The 26,523-nt window shown below is 47.8% G+C and overlaps 1 protein-coding gene across 3 annotated transcripts in view; it reads left to right on the top strand.

Annotated features, from left to right (window-relative positions):
* Positions 1 to 26,523, top strand: part of CENPC (centromere protein C) — a 904,489-nt gene that overhangs the window by 195,294 nt on the left and 682,672 nt on the right. For all 3 annotated transcript variants that reach the window (XM_069235766.1, XM_069235758.1, XM_069235777.1), the window contains exon 11: positions 18,784 to 18,972. In XM_069235766.1, the coding sequence (XP_069091867.1) occupies positions 18,784 to 18,972 (189 nt within the window). The remainder of the gene's footprint in view (positions 1 to 18,783; positions 18,973 to 26,523) is intronic.

Below are 26,523 nucleotides of genomic sequence, written 5' to 3'. Positions count from 1 at the left end.
GCGACCTGCGGTTCCGATGACTTTGCCTTTTAGACCTGCGGCGCCGGTGTCATCACCCTTTCAGTCGATGCCGGAGCCTCAGGTGACCACGGTGCCGATGGGATCCTCCGGATTAGACTGAAGTCAACCTTCTTCTCCTGGTCCGCGCCTTTCAGTTCTGAAGCCGGTTTCATCGACGTCAGCTAATTCTATGTCGACGCCAAGGAGGAAGAGGAGTACAAGAGGCAGTTGTTGGAAGAAGGGGAGATTGTTGAACCCTTGGGGGAATATCAAGGGCTTGACTCGGCCAGTGGACTAGACACTTCCACGGAATGGGACCCTTCCTCACCAGGGTAGTTTAAGGAGGTGGCGGCCTCTTTCCATACTGTGATCAGGAAGGCGGCTAATTTTTTTGATCTTCCGTTGCCTGATGCAGAGGTCAAAAGAAATATCTTAAGTGAGGTCCTGCATCCTTCTTTTACTTCGGCGGATCCATTGCTTCTGTTTAATGATGCTCTTCTGGAGCCTATCTTATAGGTTTGGAGGAAGCCTGTATCGTTAGCAGCTGTCAACACATCTGTGGCAAGGAGCTACAGGGTGGCTCCTGGGGATCTGGGATTCCTGTCAAAACATTCTACCCTAGAGAGTCTGGTTGTTCAGGCCTCTTGTTAAACATGGTGTGCACCAGGCTCCTTCCCTGTGATTCTGGCGAACAGGGAATCCAAGAGGATGAAGCAGCCGGCGAAGAAAACTTTTTCTTCTTGCAGTATGGCCCTCAAAGCAGCAAATGCTACCTGTGTATTGGGTAGATATGTGCACGCCCTGATGGATTCAGATAAGACTATGGTTCCGGACCTGCCGCAGGAGGTGCAGCGACAATTTGAAGAACTTCTGTCTGATGCTTAGGCCGCAACAAAGCAGATAATCCAGTCTGGTCTGGATTCTACAGATTCGGTGGCCAGGGCGATGTGTACCTCTGTTGCTACCAGGACCCATGCATAGTTGAGGTTCTCTGGCTTTTCCTCAGATGTCCAGACTGCTCTCTTGGACTTGACTTTTGATGAGGAAAAACGTTTTGGTGCTAAAGCTGACGCCTTAGAGCGCTTTAAGGACAGTAGGGCCACAGCAAAGTCTTTGGGTCTGCAGGCTTCCACTACTACCCCTTTGTAAAGAAATGGCTCCCTGTTGCAGTTACCCCCCACTTTTTGCCTGATAATGATGCTGACTTGACTGAGAAGTGTGCTGGGACCCTGCTAACCAGGCCCCAGCACCAGTGTTCTTTCACGTAAAATGTACCATTGTTTTCACAATTGGCTCAACCCTGGCACCTAGGTAAGTCCCTTGTAACTGGTACCCCTGGTACCAAGGGCCCTGATGCCAGGGAAGGTCTCTAAGGGCTGCAGCATGTCTTATGCCACCCTAGGGACCCCTCTCTCAGCACAGACACACTGCTTGCCAGCTTGTGTGTGCTGGTGGGGAGAAAATGACTAAGTCGACATGGCACTCCCCTCAGGGTGCCAGGCCAACCTCACACTGCCTATGGCATAGGTAAGTCACCCCTCTAACAGGCTTTACAGCCCTAAGGCAGGGTGCACTATACCACAGGTGAGGGCATATGCGCATGAGCACTATGCCCCTACAGTGTCTAAGCAAAACCTTAGACATTGTAAGTGCAGGGTAGCCATAAGAGTATATGGTCTGGGAGTCTGTCAAAAACGAACTCCACAGCTCCATAATGGCTACACTGAATACTGGGAAATTTGGTATCAAACTTCTCAGAATAATAAACCCACACTGATGCCAGTGTTGGATTTATTAAAAAAATGCACACAGAGGGCATCTTAGAGATGCCCCCTGTATTTTACCCAATTGTTCAGTGCAGGACTGACTGGTCTGTGCCAGCCTGCTGCTGAGAGACGAGTTTCTGACCCCATGCGGTGAGAGCCTTTGTGCTCTCTGAGGAAAGAAACAAAGCCTGCTCTGGGTGGAGGTGCTTCACACCTCCCCCCTGCAGGAACTGTAACACCTAGCAGTGAGCTTCAAAGGCTCAAGCTTCGTGTTACAATGCCCCAGGGCACTCCAGCTAGTGGAGATGCCCGCCCCCTGGACCCAGCCCCCACTTTTGGCGGCAAGTCCAGGAGAGATAATGAGAAAAACAAGGAGGAGTCACTGGCCAGTCAGGACATCCCCTAAGGTGTCCTGAGCTGAGGTGACTCTGACTTTTAGAAATCCTCCATCTTGTAGAAAGAGAATTCCCCCAATAGGAATAGGGATGTGCCCCCCTCCCCTCAGGGAGGAGGCACAAAGAGGGTGTACCCACCCTCAAGGACAGTAGCCATTGGCTACTGCCCTCCCAGACCTAAACACACTCCTAAATCGAGTATTTAGGGGCTCCCAGAACCCAGCAAGATAGATTCCTGCAACCTAAGAAGAAGAGGACTGCTGAGCTGAAAAACCCTGCAGAGAAGACGGAGACACCAACTGCCTTGGCCCCAGCTCTACCGGCCTGTCTCCCCCCTTCGGAAGAAAACTGCTCCAGCGATGCTTTCCCCAGGACCAGCGACCTCTGAATCCTCAGAGGACTGCCCTGCTCTAAAAGGACCAAGAAACTCCCGAGAACAGCGGCCCTGTTCAACAAAGACTGCAACTTTGTTTCCAGAGGAGCAACTTTAAAGACCCCTGCAATTCCCGCCAGAAGCGTGAGACTTGCAACACTGCACCCGGCGACCCCGACTCGACTGGTGAAGAAAGAACGCTACAGGGAGGACCCCCCGGCGACTCCAAGACTGTGAGTAACCAAAGTTGTCCCCCCTGAGCCCCCACAGCGACGCCTGCAGAGGGAATCCCGAGGCCCCCCCTGACCGCGACTACCTGACTCTGAAATCCCGACGCCTGGAAAAGACCCTGCACCCGCAGCCCCCAGGACCTGAAGGATCGGAACTCCAGTGCAGGAGTGACCCCCAGGAGGCCCTCTCCCTTGCCCAGGTGGTGGCTACCCCGAGGAGCCCCCCCCCGCCTGCCTGCATCGCTGAAGAGACCCCTTGGTCTCTCATTGAAACCTATTGAAAACCCGACGCGTGTTTGCACACTGCACCCGGCCGCCCCCGTGCTGCTGAGGGTGTACTTTTTGTGCTGACTTGTGTCCCCCCCGGTGCCCTACAAAACCCCCCTGGTCTGCCCTCCGAAGACGCGGGTACTTACCTGCTGGCAGACTGGAACCGGGGCACCCCCTTCTCCATTGAAGCCTATGTGTTTTGGGCACCACTCTGAACTCTGCACCTGACCGGCCCTGAGCTGCTGGTGTGGTGACTTTGGGATTGCTCTGAACCCCGAACGGTGGGCTACCTTGGACCCCAATTTGAACCCCGTAGGTGGTTTACTTACCTGCAAGAACTAACAATAACTTACCTCCCCCAGGAACTGTTGAAAATTGCACTGTGTCCACTTTTGAAATAGCTATATGTGTTTTATGTAAAAAGTATATATGCTATTGTGATTATTCAAAGTTCCTAAAGTACTTACCTGCAATACCTTTCAAATGAGATATTACATGTAGAATTTGAACCTGTGGTTCTTAAAATAAACTAAGAAAATATATTTTTCTATAACAAAACCTATTGGCCTGGAATTGTCTCTGAGTGTGTGTTCCTCATTTATTGCCTGTATGTATGTACAACAAATGCTTAACACTACTCCTTTGATAAGCCTAGTGCTCGACCACACTACCACAAAATAGAGCATTAGTATTATCTCTTTTTGCCACTATCTTACCTCTAAGGGGAACCCTTGGACTCTGTGCATACTATTCCTTACTTTGAAATAGTGCATACAGAGCCAACTTCCTACACCCTTTCAGGTCCTTTCAGAGGTTCAGGGGTTTGGGCGTGGAGCCGTTTACCATAGGAGACCACAGTCCAACAGCCTACCAGCCTCCCTTATAGGTCCTTTAGAGGGTGGGGGAGGGTTCGGACAAGAGGGGCCACCCAGCAGCACCCTACGTCATCCTCTTCCTCTGGAGGACAACAACAAGGGAAGCAGCCCTAGTTTTCTGCTCATTTTCAGCCATACGTCTCGTGTAGGGGGAAGATTACGTCTTTTTCTCCACGAGGGGGAGTTAATCACATCACACTCCTGGGTTCTGAACATTGTGAGGAAAGGATATGCTCTCCCTTTTCAGGAGTTTCCCCCTCCCATCCCTCCCTGTCCCTCATTTTGTTCAGAAGACCATCTCCTGTTGTCGCAGCAGAAGGTTCAAATCCTGTTATCAACAGGTGCAGTGGAGTTGGTTCCAGAGCAGGAAAGGGGTCAGGGTTGTTATTCGAGATATTCCCTGATTCCTAAGAAGTATGGCCGATTGAGACCAATCCTAGACCTGGATTTTGAATTGGTTCCTCAAACAGGAAAAATTCAAGATGCTGACTCTAGCACAAGTACTTCTGGCGTTGAACAGAGAGGATTGGATTGTGTCGGTCGACTTGCAGGATGCTTACTTTCATATCTCTATACTCAAGTTTCCGGTTTGTGGTCAGGTCGCAAGACTACCAGTTTGCGGTCCTTCCGTTTGGTCTTACTTCAGCACCTCAAGTCTTTACGAAGGTGATTGTGGTGGTTGCAACAAGTCTCAGAAGGAAGAGAATATCAGTATTCCCTTACCTGGACGATTGGTTGGTCAAAGCCAAGTCACCAGAGCTCGTGTTGCATCCCTTGCAGATGACACCTCAGTTGTTGTTCAGTCTTGGCTTTTCGGTAAACGTGCCCAAGTCTCACCTGGAGCCCTCTCAGCGCCTCCTGTTCATAGGGGCAGTACTGGATACAACATTAAATCAGAACTATCCTGTGCCTCAGCGGATTCAGGACAGCCAGGCGTTGATTCCAATGTTTCAAAATGGAGCGGTTGTTCCAGTCCTCAAGGTCCTACCCTGCTCAGTCTGTTCACTTCTTGTATTCTGTTGGTCACTCATTCACGTTGGCACATGAGGGTTCTCCAGTGGTACCTCCGCAAGCAGTGGTTTCAACACAAAGGGGATCTCGAGGAGTCAATAACGATCTCCAGAAATGCTGCAGCGGATCTACGATGGTGGGCTGTGGGTGGCAACCTTTCTCAAGGAAGGCCGTTTTCACTGCCGCCTCCGGTGGCCACGGTCATGATGGATGCTTCCACTCTAGGGTGGGGAGCTCATCTGGGAGACCTGGCGATCAAGAGTCGTTGATCTCTAGCGGAACAGACTTTTCATATCAATCTGTTAGGGTTGCAGGCGATACGGCTGGCTCTTAAGGCCTTCTTCCTGTCCCTTCGCGGTCAGTCAGTTCAGGTCCTGACGGACAACACTACCGCGATGTGGTATATAAACAAGCAGGGAGGAGTGGGTTCGCACCTTCTCTGCAGAGAGGTTCTGTGGCTCTGGTCCTGGCTTCAGTACCATCGGATTTGCTTGATAGCGAATCATCTGGCCGGAGTGCTCAACGTACGTGCGGACACTCTCTGTTGACATTTCTCGGCCGATCACGAGTTGCATCTCCATCCGGGTCTGGTCCTTCACATCTTTTAGATGTGGGGTTCTCCAAGGATAGATCTGCTGCCCGTCATTCTGCAGCCTCTAGTATCCGGTGCAAGGAGCTTTGGGGGATGCGTTACAGATGTCTTGGTGCAACCAGTTGCTTTACGCGTTTCCCCCCATACTCTTGATTCCTTGGGTTCTGAGGAAGGTTTGCCAAGATCGGGCTCAGGTCATTTTAATAGCCACGTATTGGCCAATAAGGGTGTGGTACATGGACCTTCTCCAACTTTCACTGTGCCCTCAGCTCCGTCTCCCTCTCAGGGCAGACCTCCTCTTGAAGTCGCAGGGGCAGGTTCTACACCCCCACCTCCAGAGCCTGCATCTTCATGGTATTGAACGGGACAACCTGAGCTCTTTCTCTCTCCCACCAGATGTATTGGATGTTATTTTATCAGCCAGGCGACACTCCACTAAGCCCGTTTATGCTGGCAGGTGGGCAAAATGAATGGCTTGGTGTTGAGAGAAGCAAATTGATCCTTTGAGGGCCCATCTATCCGATGTTCTGTTGCTTGCATTAGCTTTAGCACAGAAGGGTTGTGCAGTTTCTACTGTCAAGGGCTATTTGGCGGTACTGTGAGCCTTTCTTTGCCTTCCGGATCAACCCTCTTTGTTTAAATCACCTATTGTTATTAGGTTCTTAAAGGGTTTAGCTAATAAGTTTCCTCCCACTCCTTTTATTATGCCTCAGTGGGATCTGAATCTCGTTTTAACTTTTTTAATGGGTTCTCCTTTGGAACCCATGCTTTCTTCCTGTGTAAGTGAGATTCAGGCTCTTTGTGTTAAACCTCCTTTTACTTTATTCTTTCTTGATAAAGTGGTGCTGAAATTCAGGACGGCTTTCCTACCTAAAGTTGTCACTCCTTTTCATATGGGGCAGACCATTACCCTTCCTTCTTTCTACCCTCCTCATCACCTCTCATAGGAGGAAGAGAGGCTCCATCGTTTGGACCCCAGAAGGGCTCTCCGTTTTTATATTGAGAGGACAAAAGACTTTCGCTTGGAAGATGAGCTATTCGTGGGATATATTGGAAAGAGGAAGGGCAGAGCGGTTAATAAAAGAACAATATCCAGGTGGGTCATTCTTTGTATCAAGGTTTGCTACTCGTTGGCAAAGAAAGTTCCCCCTGAGGGTATTAGGGCCCATTCGACCAGGGCTAAGTCTGCCACTTCGGCCTTGGCTAGAGGGGGTTCCGGTGGTGGATATTTGCAAGGCAGCGACTTGGGCGTCCCTCCACACCTTTGCAAAGCATTATTGCTTGGACTCTGAGGTTAAGAGGGACGGCCATTTTGCACGATCTGTATTGCAGGATTTCTTGGTGTAACCAGACAGGCACCCACCTCAGAGTGCGGTACTGCTTTGGGACTCTATTCATAAGGTGAGGAATCCACAGGTAATTGTATCCATCAGAAGAACAAGTTATTCCTCACAGTCCCACCCGCCTCCCCGTTGCTTGTCTGGTCATACCAAGATTTTTGTATTACAAATGTACATAGGTTTTTGGTAATTATGTGTATATATAAATGATGGTTACAATTTTATTACATTATGGTTTTATGTATATATGTATTCATTTGAGCTATTGTGAGGTCGGTTTTCACCTGGTTGCCTCAAAGGCACGTAAAAAATGGGTGAAACTGACGTCAGCACGCCGGCGAGGACCTCTAATTGGCATGGTGATGTCAGACGGAGTTGCCTGCAGCTGTGACGTCCTCGTCGACATGGAGAGCTTGGAAGAAGATTTTCCGTGGAATGTTGGCGCATGGGAGAATTCATAAGGTGAGGAGTCCACAGGTAGCTAGTGTATCCACCAGAAAAAGCATTACCGAAGGTAAGTAACTTGTTCTTCTTGGACAGGGTGATGCCCAATCCCCAAAGGAAGTGGTTATCTGAGGGATACAGTGACCACAGGGGTAAGTAGCCTACTGACTGCTACACCTAACTCCCCTTAACGCCCCTAGATTGATCATTTAGGGGACACCTTGATACCAGGACTTCAGATTTCGATGGACTCAAAAGTAGTCGTGAATAGAGATGACTGCTGACCGGAGAACAGAGGAGTACAATTTTCTTTTAAATGTATCTTTGTTAGTTTTGATAACAAGAAAGTAACAATTGAGTGAAGCTTGGCATTGACACATATCCATATATACACCCAGTTATCCGTGCAGTAGTAGAAATATTGTCAACAGTGATTTAGTAGCATCCTTACAATTAGCATCGTAAAACATGAACTTTACAGTCTACAATCTGTAAGAAATATGCAAACTGATGGATAGTGATCTCCGGTGTCTACCTTTGGGTCAAGGGAGAAGGAAGGTGTAGCTGGGGCGAGTGGAAGGAGCAGGGAGAGGGCAGCAGGGGAGGGAAAGAAGGGAGTCTAGTTGGAAGAATCTGCTTATGTCTGTGCAGGGATGGTAAATGTTTAAGGTGACCTGAATTTGTGCACGGTGCAGGGATCCCTGGAGTTGTACCTAGGGGTGTGAAGCTGTATTCTGGAGGGCTGACAGCCAGACCACTGAAAGTGTCACCAGAGGTCACGTTATCTATGGCAGTCTATTGTTTGACTCAGCTTCCACCTTCTCCAAATAATTCTGCCAGTCCGGAAGTGTGGCTGTTGTCAGACAACCAGGCCCTCCAGCCATCAGTGCTTGTTGTTTCTCCAGAATGGCAGAGCGCACATCCAAAAGACAAAAATTGGTTAGGGAAAGCATAACCAACTTCCAACACATGGCTATCCTCTGTTTCGCCAGCACTAAGGCAAGATCCATGAATTCTTTGTCTGGCCTATGCGCAGCCAAGGGGGAGATGACGTCCAAGATGCAATGCCTACCCTCTCTTTGGAAGGGAATGCCTAAGGACTCTAACATAAACCTCATGACCTCGTCCCAGTAAGGGACAAGTTGGGGGCCGCTCCACTCACTCCATGTGCATAAAATCTGCTGCCTCAGTCTGGCAGTGGGGGCAAGTGTCTTCAGTCGCTCAGGGCTGAAGCATGTGTGCCGTGAAGGCAATTAAACTCTGTATACTTTAATCTGGTGTCCGTGGGAATTCATTTTGGCACCTTTGTGTTCATTGTTTTTCTATCAACGTGACAGTTAGGGCATTCATCCTAATAAGCACGTAGAGGGTGGTGAGGAACCTCCCTGTCAGTGTGTATAGAGCTGTAAAGATGCCCTTTGCCTTCCCAAATGTCAACAGCACCTGTAAAAGCTGGGTAATTCTCTGGCTCATCGTGCCTTTTTTGCCTGGTCATGTGTAGGTATTGTGTAATTGTGGCGTAGATAAGTAAAGAGCCCTGGGAATACCATAGTCATCTACCACACTGTCAAATGTGTTGAGGAGGCAAACTGTGAATAGTTTGCCCCAGACATTAATACCTGCTTCGGTCTCAGCTGCTGCATCCGGTTGCGTTTGGGTTTTGGTGTGTATAGAGAGCAATCACGTAGCTTAGGCATGTACGTAGTAGCCCAGCATTTTCTGGTCACGTGCATGAGGGTGTTTCCTCATCCCAGGTACCTCCATTTTACAACCCAGTAGCCATTGCAACACCAGGGAAGATGCTGCCTCCCTAATCCAACGTCCCAGTTCTAACATATTTTTGCCTGCAAGCCGTTGCATGGCACTGTAGGTGGACAGCTTCATAGTTGTATTAGGAATTTGGGGCACCTAGCACACCACGGCTGGGGTAGCATATAGTTTAGCAAGTGCCACCGTGCGTCTGCTTTTGCCCTATATTAATGCAGTGAGGAACGATTGTAGGTCCGCAAAGAACCGGGCGGGCAGTTTCACCAGCAGAGAGGAGAAGAAATACAATAACTTGGATAGCTTAACATCTTGGAGATCGCTACTGTTCCCGCTGGTGAGAGCGATTAGAACATCCAAAACAGGAGGGAATACCTCACACTCACAAGGGCTCTGCCCACAATGTCCTCTTAAGTCTGGGTTTGAATGATACACCCAAACGCTCAGGTATTTAATGGAAATACAGAACCAGGGGAGCAGGGTGTGTGGAAGCTCCCTCTGCTGAGCCTCGTATAGTGCTGTCAACGGAAGCAGTTGGGACTTGTCCCAATTCACTCTTAGGCCTGATGGTTCTTCAAATTGCCGTAGGAGTGCCTTAATTCAAGGAAGCACAGTGGCATCATCTAGTGATATTACGTACCAGCGACCATCGGTTTGGACTCCTCACTTTGAGGCGCGAGATCGAAGTGCACACGCAAGGGGTTCCATTGTCAGAGCAAAGATTATTGGGGACAGGGGACAACCCTAATGGGTGCTACGCTCTGGTGAATCAATCAGAAATGACACGTTCAGTTTTTACCTGGAGTAGCAGCATGTTGTAAAGCAGGGCTGTCAATTATTGGAACTTGGAGCCTATCCCAGTCCTCGTGAAGACCTCCTTTAGAATTTCCATCCCTGAGTGTCAAACGCCTTCTTTATGTCCAGCAATGCTACACAGGTGATCTAACCTGATGATCGTGCCCAATCCATCAGCATGAATAGGCGGCATAGGTTCAGGAAACCTCTCGGGTACAAACATGTTCTGATCTGGGTGTACTACGTATTTTGCTATGGGGATCAACTGATTCATTAACATCTTCCGTAGGATCTTGTAGTCTGTGTTCAATAAGGAGAGGGTTCTATATAAGCCCAGCAATAGAGCATCTCTGTCCGGCTTTGGTAGGAAAGCCAAGATTGCCTCACAAAGTAGATATGGGAGCATGCCCATCTAGGAGGCTGAATTCAACACTTTTAGCAAGTGAGAGGTGAGTTTGAGCTTAAAGGCATCATAAATTTCCTCCAGCCAGCCGTCTGCTCCAGGAGTATTGCCACGTGCCATTTGCCTGATCGCATCCACGTCATAGAAAAAGTGGGCCTCAAGATCTGCCCGTTGAGATGCCTGAAGTTGTGGTAGGCGTAAAGTGTCTAGAAACAAACCAATCAGGGTAGGGTCTGTCAAATGCGGGGCTGGGTAGAGCGCCGTATAGTAGGAGCAAAATGCTGTATTAATAGCCTCCGGGGTGTTGAGTATGGGGCCTGTTGCTTTGCGATTATCAGTAATGGCGACCCTTGGAGAGTGCGGAAAAGCCAGGTCAAAAGCTTGTCTGCCTTATCTTCTTCCATGTGTTTCCGGGTTTGATATTACTTATAGCCTACTGTGCCCAGCTGTTGTAACGTAGACGTGTGCTAGTAGCACTTGTGCCAGTAGAGCAGCAGCTGTCTTATTGTCCGATAGCATCAGTTCACATGTACGAATCTCCGAATCCAGCCTATGTAATCTATGAAGTAGGCGGGGAGAGGGTGGCGCGAAAGGCCTTGTCCTGTAGGCCGTCTGTGGAAAGGCTCAAAGTTGGTACACAAGGGTGCCTGTGGCCCCATGTCAGTTGGAATTGCAGTGGGCAGTGGTCTGTGGTAGTGCAACCTGAATATTCTGCCTGGACAACCTTTGTGAGTGCCTCTGAGCTGTAACATATATGGTCAATCCTGCTGTGGAGATTGTGTTGCCCCGAATATAAAGAATATTCTCTGAGCGGGGGATGTAAGCTGTGCCATGCGTCCAATGCCTGATTGTGGGAGACCCAATTGTCGAGATGGTGAGTGAGTACAACCAAGTGGGTCCCTGATACCGGTGGGCAGGAGCGGTCACAGTCAAGGCCTGGAACGCAATTAAAATTTCTGATCAGTAGAAAGGGACCAGTGCTTTATGGAGCAGGGCCTGATGGAATTGTAGAAATAGGGCCTCATTATTGTTTGGACCATATAAAGAAATAATGGACACAGGAGGGCCATATAGGATCACCTCTAGTAGTGAGTATCTCCCTTCCGGGTATACCTTAGTGTATAGCACCTCCAATGGTGTCCTTGGTGTCACTTAGTTAAGCGCACCCCAAGCATATCGGGGAGCATGTAGTTCCGCGCCAGCACCTACTCTTGTCCTCCAGGTCCAGAGCAGACAGATGTGTCTCTTGCAGGAGTGCTTATTAGATTTACGCCTGCGCAGGTTTTGGTGCACTCTGCACCACTTCACGTAGCCAGCCAACCCCCTTACATTTCATATCATTAACAGATACTGTGTTCCTGTTCTAGTACCAGGCATAGTCTTTCAGTAATAATCTTGCAATATAACACCACAGTCTTCATCCCATCCAAGCCTATCATCCACCCCACTCCCCAAGCCAGTGAACCGCACACATTTCTAAAAACATTCAATGAGGAAACAAAAACGAGTAAGAAAGGTAAGCATATAACAATCACCGAACACCCCTGTAGGAAACTGGGCCCTTGTCTGCAGTACCCCTTCACTTTTTGCCTGATATGATGCTAACTTGATTGAGTGTGTTGTGGGATCCTGCTAACCAGGACCCAGGACCAGTGTTCTTTCTCTAAACTGTACCATTGTTTCCACAATTGACACACCCCTGGCTCACATCGAAGTCCTTTGTAAAAGGAACTAGTGGTACCAAGGGCTCTGTGACCAGAGAGGGTCCCTAAGGTCTGCAGCATGTATTGTGCCACCCCTTAAGGACCCCTCACCAAACACATGCACACTACTGTTGCAGATTGTGTGTGTTGGTGGAGAGAAAAAGGTAAAGTTGACATAGCACCCCTTTTAGGTTGCCACGACCACAAACCACTGCCTGTGGCATAGGTAAGTCACCCTTCTAGCAGGCCTCACAGCCCGAAGGCAGGGTGCACTATACCACTGGTGAGGGCATAGCTGCAAGAGCAGTATGCCCCTACAGTGTCTAAGACCATTCTTAGACATTGTAAGTCCAGTGTGGCCATACTGACTACATGGGCTGGGAGTTTGTCATTATGAACTCCACAGCTCCATGATGACTTCACTGAAGACTGCAAAGTTTGGTATCAAACTTCTCAGCGCAATAAACCAACACAATAAAGCCAGTGTTGGATCTATTGTAAAATGCACACAGAGGGCATCTTAGAGATGCCTCTTGTATTTTACCCAACCCTTTAGTGCATGGTTGAGCAGTGCCTGCCACTAACGGACAAGATTGGGGTGAGAGCCTTTGGACTCTCTGGGGTCTGAAAAAAAGCCTGCTCTGGGTAGAGGTGCTTCACACCTCCCCCTGCAGGAACTGTAACACTTGGCGGTGAACCTCAAAGGCTCTGGTGTCCTGTTACAGTGCTCCAGGGCACTCCGGCTAGTAGAGATGCCTGCCCCCGGACCAAGCACCACTTTTGGCGGCAGGTCTGGTAGGAAAATTCTGAAAAAACAAGGAGAGACCACTTCACCTGGGATCACCCCTAAATTGCCCAGAGCTGAAGTGCCCACCCCCCCTCTCCCCCTTGTAGAATCCTCCATCTTGGTTTGGAGGAGAGGGACCAATAGGGATAGAAATGTGCCCCCCTCCCCAAAGAGAGTGGGCACAGGAAGGTTTAGCCACCCTCAGGGACAGTAGCCATTGGCTATTGCCCTTTGACCCCTGTAGCACCCCTAAGTCTAGTATTTAGGGGCACCCGTGAACCTTACCAGATTCCTGGCGACCTCAAGAAGAAAGAAGGACTGCTTGCCTTTCCCAGCGGTGAAGACTCCAGGCGACAACTCGCTTGGCCCCAGCCCTGCCAGCCTGTCTGCAGCCTCAAGACTCCTGTTCCAAAAAGGCGACCCATCCTGCAGGACCAGGGACCCCTACAAACCCCCAGAAGACTGCCTGCCCAGCAGAGGACCAAGAACTACAGAGGACAGCAGCCCTATCCAGCAGAAACCTCCAAAAAAAACTCCAGAACCGCCCTGGATCCACAAGCTGCACCCACTGCTGAGTCCAGGTGGTCCACCATTCCAGAGAAGGTCCCCAGGCGATTCCGACCTCAAGTCCACCCTGCATTGACCCCTCCTGACGAACACGAGGACACCTGCAGCCTGAATCCGGAGGACCCGCCTGGCCGCGACCGGATACCGACGAAGATACCAGACGCCCAAAGAGATGTCCGCACCTGCAGCCCCGTGTCTTTGGGTAATCTGACCGACAGCCTTTGGTTTCCCAGAACCGACGCCCTGGCCCCAGCCTGCAGCATCTTTTTGTGACCCCCGGTACCTCCATTGAAAAGCATTAGGCACCCAGCCCTGTGTTTGGCACACCCCACCCTCCTCTGGTGCTGACCTAAACCCCCAAGACCTGTGTCCTGAAACCCAGGTACTTACCAGCAGTCTGCTTTCTACCGAGCATCCCCAGTCTCATAGGATTCCATTGTAAACCCAATACTAACTTTGACCTCTGCACCGAACAGGCCCCTTGTTGCTGGTGGTGTAACTTTTGGGGTCAGCCTAAACTTTTACCTGTGGACATCTTAACCCCGAAGACTGGAATCGTAAGTTGTGTACTTGCCTGTTGAATGTGCTAACATTCCCCACCTCCCCACCCCCGGGACTCTATTGACTACTATGAAAAATTGCATGGTCAATTATTGAAATTGATAAGTGTTACTTGTAAACTGCTTTATCTGCAAAAACCAAATAAAGAACATTTGATACATATGCTTGATACCTATTTACAACTGTATTTACCTGCAACAAAGACCTTCTGGTTCTAGAAATAAAATAACAAAATATATTTTTGCTCTATAAAACAATTGGCCTGGAATTAGTCATTGGGTGCGTGCCTCGTTTCTTGACTGTATGTGTACTACAAATGCTTTGCACTACCATCTAATAAGCCTAACGGCTTGACCACACTACCACAAAAGAGAGCATTAGTATTATTTACTGTAGCCTTGGTTAAGCCTGTGGAGAACCCCTGGACTCCATACACACTACACATTTTGGTATAGTATATACAGAGATAGCGTCTTTCAACCTCTTCCCGGGCTAGCACACCCAGTGTCCAGCCAGCATTACTTAGATACAACAAAAAAGTGAACTTGTGAAACAGTCAGTTTCTGCGACACTTTGTACAAGTAAGGCAGTCTGTAGAGCAGTACCAGCAACAGCAAACTGGCCTTGCACATCCCTCGGACACAACAGCAGTACAATGGACCTCATCTATATCCTTTGCCACAGAATTGAAGTCAAAGTCCATGAATTGGCTAACTAATCACAGGTGCCTATATCACATCCTCCGACACCTGAGGAGTGACCCTAGGGCCCCCCTCCAAGTACCTGATCAACCAGTGATGGGGGATGGTTGGGTACCTCCTCATTAAGACTGCTCTCCACTGATCCAGCAGGAGATGGGTTTGATGCGCTCTGTTCCACTTCTGCGACCACCTATGCTTTTTCCTTGGCTGCCTGCTCCCTTGAGGGGCCCACCTTGGGGTGCATCTTAAGGGAGCGGCAGCTGCTTTGTCCCCTCCATGCTATTGAGGTGTCTGCAGTCCCCTGGGGTGGAGTGGCTATGTTTCTGTGTTCCAACCAGTTCAAGGCCTCCTCTGGGGTCGTGCAGAAAGTGGCACTGTCATCTTACTTAATCCTTAGTGTGGCCAGAAATTGTAAAGCATAGCTGATGTCTTGGTCATGGAGGTACTGACAAAAAGGAAGAAGGCCATTGTTGTGCTTCCAATGTGTAGTCATGGAAAATGTTGACTTGAGTGTTCTCCACTGTCCCCATGCTCTGGTATCTTGCAAGATAGATCCCTGTCTCTATAGTTGAAGAGACCAGTACCACAGGTACGGGGGCCCCCTGGTGGTGACAGGGGTGTTGGAGGGGGGACGGGGGAATGGAGGTGAGGGCTAACCCTGAACTCTGTGGATGTGTTCCATGGAGAAGAAGGATGAGTGTTTGCCTTGTAAAATCATTGTCAAAAACCATTCCTTGAGGTAGGGTTTCATAGTGTTGAATTCTAGCTTGATACTGAGGCCCACGATCTTAACATTAAAGCACCCCTCATTGGAACGTTGTTTGAAGTAGTCCTCCTCATCTTTCAGGGCGTTAATATGTGCATTAGTGTAGGAGCTGTTGTCCTGAGGGAGTCAAGAGTGGATTTTGTGGTCTTGACATGCTCCTTCAACGTTTTGTGGTTTTTCCTCGTTAGAGGCATATCTATCCTTAGAGCATCTATCTTCGGCTTTAGGGTGGGGGAAACAACTTACAATGCGGTCAGTGCAACGGTATGCATTTACCACGTGGTCATTGCCATGCTTATGCATCTAGCACGCGTGCCTTTACCATGCATATATGTGGTGACAGCAGAGAGAGCAGTCTAGATGTCTGGGTGGAACAGGAAGGAGCAGAGGAGAGAGAGGTACGTGGGGTTGGGCTGGTGCCTGGTTTGGAGGTGGGGGGAGATTGGGGTAGTTTTTAGGGCAGGGTTTGGGGGTCCGGGTAGTTTTTAGGATGGGGCGGGATAGGTTTTAGGGTTCAGGGTAGTTTTTAGGACAGTGGGTGGTATGTTTTAGGCTACAGGGAGGGAAAGAAGGTTAGGGTAGTTTTTAGGACAGGTTGGGGTAGGTTTTAGGGTTCCGGCAGGGTGGTCGGGTTCGTTTTTAGGACAGAGCAGGGTAAAATTTGAGGTCTTTAACAAGGCTATATGAACATTCTACGAGAAGCTAAAAGACCTTTTATTAGAAAATCATATGCCTTTAAGGGAAGAGTGTTTGTATTTGGTGTATTTAGTCACCATCCATCCTCGTGTCTAGAAGATGAGGTAATACGATACCTACTTCATCTGGCAAGGTCTGATTTATAATTTTCTTCTATTAAATGTAGTGTTTTGTCCTGTTAAGTCCCCTTCACCTCCTTGGGATCATAACATTGTTGTATCTAAGTTAACAGGGACCCCCCTTTAAACCCATTGACAAAGCCTCTCTACCTCTTACATGGAAAGCAGCTTTCTTTGTCACTATTACCTCAGTGTGCAGAGCGTGTGAAATTCAGGCTTTATGTGCAACTGAACAATACATAGTATTCCATAGTAAGAGTGATAATGAGAACACACCGGTTTTCTTCGTAAGGTGATTTCAGATTTTAACAGTAACCCAACCATCTCTTTCACTATGTCCTTTCCAAATCCATCCACTTCAGCAGGGGGATCTCTGCATTCTCTGGATGAAAAAAGACTTATGAAATTCTTTCTGAACAAAACAAAAGATATACGACAATAAGGTAGTGTTTTTTTTTAAAAAAAATTGCGGTCCCGTAAGAAAAGGTTTACCTTCATCAAAGTTGTCTATTTCTAGATGGATAGTTTCATGTACACTACTTACTTATCAGCTTGGTGGAAAGTCCTTAACTGGTATACCTAAAGCCCATTCCTCGTGGGGTAAAGCTGCTACTATAGCCTTGCTTAGGAATATTCCTACTTCAGCAATCTGTAAAGCAGCTACATGGAGATCTATTCATACTTTCACTGGACACTACTGTCTGGACTCGGAATCCAGAGCGGACACTCAAGTAGGACATGCTCCTTTGAGGAAGCTTTTTGAGTGATTGCTAGAGCTGTTTTCTATTTCTTGTCTGCTTATTTACGAGATGGGCTTGCTATTCGATTTAGTGCTGACAACTATTGAGGATCCTGGCAAGAGAAGGAAAGGTTATTGACCTCTAATCTTAGTTCTCTTCCAGAGGAATCTCATCAAAGTCTTAAGCAACCCTCCCACCTCTCCAGACAAGACTTACTTCAGTTTTCAGCAATTTTCACCCAGAATACTCTCATTTCTTCTGAAATGACCTGCCCAGTCACCTGTGAAGCATGATGGGATGCAGGTATATTGTGAGGTTATTAAAGTCATAGGGACAGTTTTGTCTCTCCTGTGCTTAGCATTGCAGCCTTGTGGCTAAAAATGTCATACATTCTCTTTCCAACAAAGTTTGTGAAAGATGTTCTGTGGTCTCTTCTCTAGCAGTGACTCATTTCTATGCAGTTGGCTTCTTTTTAAAATAAAAAATTAAATGAATTTGGCCTCTTTTAGCCTTTCTATAGGCTGCAAACACATGTTGTTTACTTTGCACAAAGTTAGATTTACATATATGTAAAGCTTAAATACTTGAGGATCCCCGAATGTGGGCAAGACTATTCAGTGCTTAAATAACTATTAATGAAGATTCCTTGAAAGAGAACCTCTGTTCTAGCAACACCAAGATAAACCTCCCAACGTAGTCTTGAGGACAGTAGTAGCTACAAATGTAAACAGAATGCCACTTTTACATTCAATATTCACCAAGTTAAGTCACAAGATCTATTCTGGATATGTATTCGTAGTCTACTATTGTGCAAAGTAGATATACTTCTATATACAGTTTAAAAGTACTCTGGGATTCCTGCGCATGAGCGGGACTATTCAGTGCTTATGACTTTGAAGAGATTTCCTGTGGAAGAGAACTAGGATTACTGGTGAGTAGCGTTTCCTTCTCACTACAGTAACTTGTTGTCTGTGTTGTGTTCTGTTGGCTGCTCTCTTGGTCAAGTTTCTGTGTTAGTGAAGTAATTCCTCAGGCTCTTTGTGTTGCAGAGCTTTTAGTTTTGGATCGAAGAGTCAGTTGGTTACACTTAGACGTGCGTTTTTCAAAACTTTTACTTCAGCTACCTGGTAGTACTATGGCCTAAGATGTCAGATGGGAGCCTAATGTTGCTGCTTGAGAGAAGGTTTAGCTCAGGATTTCTGTTCAAGATTTGTATGCATGCTGACATGCCACCATCCTCAAGATAAATTATCCTAAGTATACTGGAACCCGTGGATAGGAGTACCTAGTGTTTTATTTCTTTGAATTTGATGAATTCAGTAGTAGAAATATCGTCATGGTCTGGTTATTTGCATCTCTAGCTATGTTCAAATTCCATTACAGAAGACAGGTTTATGCATATTTTAACATAGCCACTTCATGTTTACATTTAATGTTAAAACATGAGAGGGCAAAGCTCACATTATAGATACAAGAAATACAACTCTCTTGGATCAAAACAGCAACTGCATTCTCTAAATTGGATCAAAAGTTGTTTGTATGCCTCCTGTGCAATGCTTCAGATCGGATTTTGCTGCTGCTCACAACTTAAAAGGGAGACAGACCCATGCATCTGTGACAGAGCAGCAGTTCCGGAATAGAGCAAGCTTCGCTGTCAGATCTTCTCTGCTTTTTCATAGGGAAGAATATTCATACATTCTTTGTTTACTGAATTTTGCATAGATCTTTTGTGCACTGAATTTCTAAAATGTGTTTTTACATCTGTCAGCGGTAACAGTTGAAAGCGGTCTGACTATATGTAATAGGCTCTTTTGTAGAGTGTGATTTCAGTCTGTATACTGGAAATATTGAGTGGGTCATTTATCTTCCCTTTTTGTGTACATAGGATAAGCGTCAAGGATAAAGAAACACCATTTGAAAGGAAAACACCACAATCAGAATTAACTAAACAAAATCAGCCTGAAGACAACATAATGCAGACCCCCCCTGTTACTAATATTCCGCCACCTTCTGAATTGTTTCATAGCATAATGGCATCTATTCACACTGCCTTGAAGAAAGATACGAAGCTCAGGTAATATGAAACCTTTCATTTAATCATTTTTTTAAAGTTCGGTATTGTTAAAGCAGTGGATTGTGCGTTGAGCATTTTTTTTATGAAATTCAGTTTGACAGGTAGTCTTACATTTTGCATATCTGCTCGGGTGGGATGGGTAGGAATGTTAAAGTTTTGCCATTATGTTGACAGGATCACACACTTTTGCGGCGAAGCTTAAAATCCACAATAGATCAGCCATTAATTTGTTGCTGCTGGCCACATTTAATAAAACGTATGAAAATTACAAAATACAGACATAAGGAGGGACCCAGACGTTGTGCTACAAAAAGCTACTCAGATGCGATCGTTGTAGTGTGAGAGGTGTGTTGAGATAGTTTGTGGAAGTGAGTGGTGCAGAGAGTGCCACTCCACTCCTCTCCATCCTTATGGAAAATTAGCATTAACACAAGAACACTTTGATCTTGTATGGAGACAGTAGTGTGGAACAGGACCAGTGTCTTGTCCGTATTGCACTTTTTGTGAATTTTCTTTGTTGGCTTTAACAAACGGTAAACCCATAGATATGTTTGTTTCTCTTTTCAACTGCACATGCTCCAAGTGTACTTCTTGAATTGGTCAAAAGTGAAGATACCCAAGGCAATCCTTCATGATTAGTAGTCTGGATACCTTTTGGCCTTCTGATAATTGGAGTATTACAGAAGGCAGAAAATCACAAATTAAAAACAGTTGAAGAGGGCTAAAGAATAAGGCAGAAAAGGATTACATACACACATGCTTTGTGAGTCTATAAAATATATATGATTCAGTGAAAAAAGCAAAGGTTACAGAGATGTTCTAGTTAGGAAATAGAATTTTAAAAACTTTAAATTTCACTCAAAACAAAGGTTATGGGGACATTATATTTAGGTTCAGATTTTACTCAGAAGGGGGTGGAAGCAGAGTGCCTCACATCCCAGCACTGAATTTGCCCCAGTGCATCCTACAAGACACATGTTTCTGGATTAATTCCTTCCTCAGTAGAAAGCAACAAGTCTTTCTGGGGGTGCTGGAAATACTGCCAGAGTCTTCTCAGGTCTCTGTACCACTAACTGGGGGCAGGTGTATCAACATAAGCTCGTCACCTGAGTAGCTCAAAAGGGCCTTTTCAGACGGAAGTAGGGTGGGAACACACTGCCTCACATCTCAGCACTCAATTTACCCTAATGCATCATGGTAAATGCAGCGTATGATAACATTTACTTCAGTGGTATTCCTTAACCTTTCACCCTTCTTGGTGCATCCTGTGCTGTCTAACTCTAGACCTGTGTTTCTGGATTCATTCCTTCATTGGTAGAAAGCAACATTTTGTTCTGAGAGTGCCGGAAATGCTGCTCAAAGTCTTCTCCTCAGGTCTCTGTGCCAGTCACTGGGCATAAGTGCATCAACACTGGCACGTCAACTCATATTTTACACACATAAAACCATAGAAATTCAGCAGTTATAGTTAGTTCAAGAAACTATAACTCATTCCCTAAGGTAAATATAAGTCGCGCCTCTGCCACACATTTTTCTCTTCAATAATTTTACTGTAAATGTTGCAGTGGTATTATCAATGATGTCATAGAAGATGCTGTAACTGATGTAATATGGGGTAATTAGCAGTGCATGGTAAGGGTGTGAGTTACAGTTTCCTGAGATAACTATAACTGCTGAGGTTCTTCTGAAGGATACAACTACCTGTGGATTCCTCACATTTTGAATACTCCCATTGCGCCAGCATTTGACGAAAATCTTCTTCCTAGCTTCTGCACGTCGACGAGGACGTCACAATTGCCCATGCAACGCCGTCTGACGTCATACAGGCAATAAGAGGTCCTCGCCGACGTGCCGACGTCAGTTCCCTTTTTTCCGTGCTAACGGTTATCTTCGAGGGAGCTACTGTTGCTTCTCGACGTGGTTACAGTGTTTTTTGGCTTTTTTTTTGCTTTGAGACATTACAATGTCGCAAAGAAAGTCAGGATTCAAGCCCTGCCACGAGTGCGGAGGTGAAATGTCGGTTACGGACCCACATTCTGACTGTTTGTGGTGTCTTAGTTCCGACCACGACGTTGACAAGTGCGATTCTTGTCAACGTATGAATCCTAAAGTCTTAAAAGAACGTGAGGCCAAGCTCTTTCTAGCGAAATCAAAAAAGAAAGAGAAAAGACATCACCGAAAGTCGTCTTCACCGAAGTCGCATCGGCGTCATTGGGACTCCCGGCGTCGTCGAGAATCTCAACGCCGGTCGAGTAGGGAGAGGTCTCGATCGAGGTCACCTTCGACTCGACGTCGTAAGACTTGGGAAGTTAGTCCGACCGTCTCTCCCCAGCCGCCGACGCCGTTAGCATCTCCGACTTCCCCGACTTCACCGATGTCACCTGTTAATCCTCCTTCAGTGTTCGAGGTTCCACAGCCTCAGGTGTTTTCTCTGTCCATGCGGACGTCGAGACCGGCGTCGATGTCGCCTTCGAACCAGGCACCTCAGTACCCGGCTTTCCCTGCCCCTGGAGCTGATAGTTCCGCATTCTTGAATGCAATGTTCTCCATCTTCCAACAGATGGCTCCAGGTGGTGGACCGGCTGGTCCGTCAGGCCCTTTGGCCTTCAACATGGGTGCTCCGGCTCCACTACGACCGGCACCCTTTATGCCCTTTCTTCCCTTGGGAAATATGGGCTCGGCGCTGGGGTCGGCGCCTGTATCTTCGGCTCCTGCGGCGTCAGTGTCTCAGCCAGCGACGCCGACTAGACCTCCACTGGCCCCGGAACAGTCTTTAGTCCGTCCTGCTCCACGTTCGGCGCCGAAGATAACCATGGCGCTGTTAGATCCGGCGTCTGACGGATCAGAGGACCGGCGTCAAGCTTCGACTTCTGCTGACGCCATGTCGACGCCGAGGATAGAGGAGAGACTGCATTCGAGGTGGCTTGCTCTTCGCCTCCTTGAAGAGCAAGAATACCGGCAGACATTGGAGGAAGGGGAGATTGAGGACTCTCGTGAAGGGCTCCATGGCTTGGACACGGCTAGTGGCCTGGACACCTCTCCAGAATGGGACTTGTCGTCTCCTGGGGAGTACACAGAGGAGGCAGCGACTTTTCATTCAGTCATTAGAAAGGCAGCAGACTTTTTGGACCTCCCTTTGCCGGTGTCTGAGCCCAAGCCAAACATCTTGACAGAAGTGTTGCACCCTGCCTCAACATCCGCAGAGCCACTTTTGCCTTTTAATGAGGCACTGTTGGACCCCATTATGGAAATCTTGATGAAGCCGGTGTCATCTTCGGCGGTGAATAGATCTGTGGCTCGGAGATATCGAGTTGCACCTGCTGACCCAGGCTTTCTTTCCAGGCATCCAACACCTGAAAGCCTAGTGGTTCAGGCTTCTTGCTCAGCCCAGTCTGCTCCAGGGTCCTGTCCAGCTGTGCCCTCAGATAAAGACTCTAAAAGGATGGACATGTCATCAAAGAAGGCTTTCTCGTCATGTAGCATGGCTTTGAAATCCACCAATGCTACGTGCATCTTAGGGAGATACATTTGCGCCTTGATGGACGAGATTAAGTCAACGCATACTGAGGTTCCTCAAGAATTATTGAGCCTGGTTTCGGATGCTCAAGCAGCGGCAACCCAGATTATTCAATCTGAGTTGGATACGACCGACTCTGTTGCTAGAGCTATGGGTACTGCTGTGGCTACAAGGAGGCAAGCCTGGCTTCGTAGCTCTGGATTTTCCTCTGATGTACAATCAACCCTCTTGGACCTTCCTTTTGATGGCGATAAGCTTTTCGGCGCCAAGGCTGATTCGGCTCTAGAAAGGTTCAAGGAGAGTAGAGCCACTGCCAAGTCGTTGGGCTTGCAAGCCTCTTCTTCTGCTTCCTCAAGATTTTTTAGGAGGTTTCGAGGATTTGGATGTGGTTCCTCCTCCTCCTTTCGAGGAAAATTCCAGCAACCCTCCTCTGCTCTCTCCTATAGATCTTTCAGAGGGAGGGGTAGGGTCCGCACCAGGGGAGCCACTCAGCAGCACTCTGCCTCTTCCTCTTCCTCTGGAGTGGTGCAGCATGGGAAGCAGCCTTAGGCTTCCGCCAATTCCTTCTCACTCCACTCCTGTAGGGGGGGGTTATTGAATTTTCTCCACAAGTGGGAGGTCATAACATCAGACTCCTGGGTTACCAGCATTGTGGGGAAAGGCGATGCCTTACCCTTTCAGGAGTTTCCGCCCCTCATCCCGCCCCGTCCTTCCTACTGTTCAGGAGAACACCTCCTGTTGCTAGAACAGGAGGTTCAAGTCCTCCTTTCAAAGGGTGTGGTGGAGTTGGTTCCAGAGCAGGAAAGGGGTCAGGGTTGTTACTCGAGATACTTCCTGTTCCCCAAGAAGGATGGTCGATTGAGGCCAATCCTGGACCTGAGGATCTTGAATTGGTTCCTCAAACAGGAAAAGTTCAAGATGCTGACCCTAGCTCAGGTGCTTTTGGCGCTGAACGATGGAGATTGAATGGTGTCTGTCGACTTGCAGGATGCTTACTTTCATATCCCGATACTCAAGTCGCACAGGAGGTATCTCCGGTTTGTGGTGGGGTCGCAGCACTATCAGTTTGCGGTCCTCCCATTTGGTCTTAATTCAGCACCCTGAGTCTTCACAAAGGTGATGTCGGTGGTTGCAGCAGAGCTCAGAAGGAAGGGGATAGCAGTATTCCCTTATCTGGACGACTGGTTGATCAAAGCCAAGTCTCAGGAGCTCGTGCTGCATCACCTTCAGTCGACAACCCAGTTGTTGTTCGACCTGGGTTTTTCAGTGAATGTACCCAAATCTCACCTAGAGCCCTCTCAGCGCCTCCTGTTCATAGGGGCAGAACTGGATACAACATTGAGTCGCGCCTTTCCTCTGCCTCAGCGGATTCAGGACATTCAGGCGTTGGTTCCAATGTTTCAAAGAGGAGCGGTCATTCCGGTCCTCAAGGTCCTACGCCTGCTCGGTCTGTTTGCTTCTTGCATTCTGTTGGTCATTCATGCTCGCTGGCACATGAGGGCTCTTCAGTGGTGCCTCCGGAAGCAGTGGTCTCAGCACAAAGGGGATCTCGAAGGATCAGTAAGGATCTCCGGGGACGCTGCAGCAGATTTGAAATGGTGGATTGCAGACGGCAATCTTTCCCAAGGAAGGCCGTTCTCGCAACCTCCGCCGGTGACCACAGTAATAACGGATGCTTCCACTCTAGGGTGGGGAGCTCATCTGGGGGACCTGGAGATCAAAGGTCTTTGGTCTCCAGTAGAACAGATGTTTCATATAAATCTGTTGGAGTTGCGGGCGATATGTCTTGCATTCAAGGCCTTCCTCCCTTCCCTTCACGGTCAGTCGGTTCAGGTCCTGACAGACAATACTACTGCAATGTGGTATATAAACAAGCAGGGAGGAGTAGGGTCGTACCTTCTCTGCAGAGAAGCTCTACGGCGTTGGTCCTAGGCAAAGGACCATCAGATTTGTTTGGTAGCAAATTATCTGGCCGGAGTCTTGAACGTGCGTGCGGATTCTCTCAGTCACCATTTCTCGACCGATCACGAGTGGCATCTCCATCCGGATCAAGTCCGTCTAATCTTCCAGGTGTGGGGGTTTCCTCGGATAGATCTGTTTGCCACCCGGGAGAATTCACACTGCCCGTTATTCTGCAGCCTCCAGTATCCGGTACAAGTAGCTTTAGGGGATGCGTTTCAGATGACCTGGTGCGACCAGTTGCTTTACGCGTTTCCCCGCATACCCTTAATTCCTCGGGTTCTGAGGAAAATTCGTCAAGACCGGGCCCAAGTCATCTTAATAGCTCCGGATTGGCCAAGGAGGGTGTGGTACTCGGACCTTCTCCAACTCTCACTGTGCCCTCCGCTCTGTCTCCCTCTCAGGGCAGACCTCCTCTCACAATCGCAGGGGCAGGTTTTACACCCCCACCTCCAGAGCCTGCACCTTCATGCTTGGAGATTGAAAGGGGCAACCTGAGTTCCTTTTCTCTCCAGCCTGATGTAGTGGATGTTATCTTATCGGCCAGGCGACACTCCACTAAATCTATCTACGCTAATAGGTGGGCTAAATTTGTGATTTGGTGTGGAGAGAGGCAAATTGATCCCTTACGTGCTCACTTATCAGATATCTTGTCTTTTGCATTGTCTCTGGCACAGAGGGGTTGTGCAGTGGCTACGGTTAAAGGATACTTATCTGCCCTGTCAGCCTTTCTATGTCTTCCAGACCAGCCTTCTCTATTAAAATCTCCTATAGTACTTAGATTTTTAAAAGGTCTTATTAACAAATTTCCTCCCACTCCTTTCATTATGCCTCAGTGGGATTTAAACCTGGTTCTGACTTTTTTTATGGGTTCCCCTTTTGAGCCTATGCATTCTTGCCCCTTAAGGTTATTGGTCCTAAAGACGGTTTTCTTGGTTGCAATCACTTCCGCAAGAAGAGTGAGTGAGCTGCAGGCTCTATCTGTAAAACCCCCTTACACATCTTTTTATGGGGATAAGGTGGTGTTGAGGACCAAGGCTGCTTTCCTACCGAAGGTTGTTTCACCCTTTCATATGGCCCAATCGATTACTCTTTCCACGTTTTATCCTCCGCCTCACCCTTCAAAAGAAGAAGAGAGACTACACCGCTTAGACCCGAGGAGAGCGCTAAGCTTTTATGTGGACAGAACGAAGGATTTCAGGCTGGAGGATCAGCTTTTCATCGGGTACGTGGGAAAGAGGAGAGGAAAGGCAGTCCACAAGAGAGCACTCTCCAGGTGGGTCATTCTTTGCATTAAAATGTGTTACTCTTTAGCAAAGAAAGAACCCCCTGATGGTATAAGAGCTCATTCCACCAGAGCTAAGTCGGCCTCTTCGGCCTTTGCTAGGAGTGTTCCTGTGGTCGACATCTGCAAGGCCGCAACTTGGTCATCCCTCCACACTTTTGCGAAGCATTACTTCTTGGACTCTGAGGTTAGGAGGGATGGCCATTTTGCACGGTCAGTGCTGCAGGATTTCTTGGTTTGACCATTCAGGCACCCACCACCGAGTGCGGTACTGCTTTGGGACTCTATTCAATATGTGAGGAATCCACAGGTAGTTGTATCCATCAGAAGAACGAGTTACTTACCTTCGGTAACGACTTTTCTGGTGGATACATTAGCTACCTGTGGATTCCTCACGGTCCCACCCGCCTCCCCGTTGCCTGTCTGGTCAAACCAAGTTGTTCTTGGGTGTTCTGCTCTTGGTTTTGAGGACATGTACATATACTGTATATATGTATATATATATTTATTTGTGTATTTATTTATTTAAAAAAAAAAAAAGTTCTTGAAGTGATGTATTTATCTTGAATGTCATTAAATATTGCTATTTGATTATTTATTTCAATGGCCTATTATTCTCAGGCACGTAAAAAATGTTGGTACTGACGTCGGCACGTCAGCGAGGACCTCTTATTGCTTGTATGACGTCAGACGGCGTTGCGTGGGCAATTGTGACGTCCTCGTCGACATGCAGAAGCTAGGAAGAAGATTTCCGTCGAATGCTGGCGCAATGGGAGTATTCAATATGTGA

Source organism: Pleurodeles waltl, chromosome 1_2 (assembly GCF_031143425.1).
Source record: "Pleurodeles waltl isolate 20211129_DDA chromosome 1_2, aPleWal1.hap1.20221129, whole genome shotgun sequence".
NCBI classification, from domain to species: Eukaryota; Metazoa; Chordata; class Amphibia; order Caudata; family Salamandridae; genus Pleurodeles; species Pleurodeles waltl.
The sequence above is the reverse complement of the archived record's forward strand: the minus strand, read 5'-3'. Positions and strand labels throughout refer to the sequence as shown.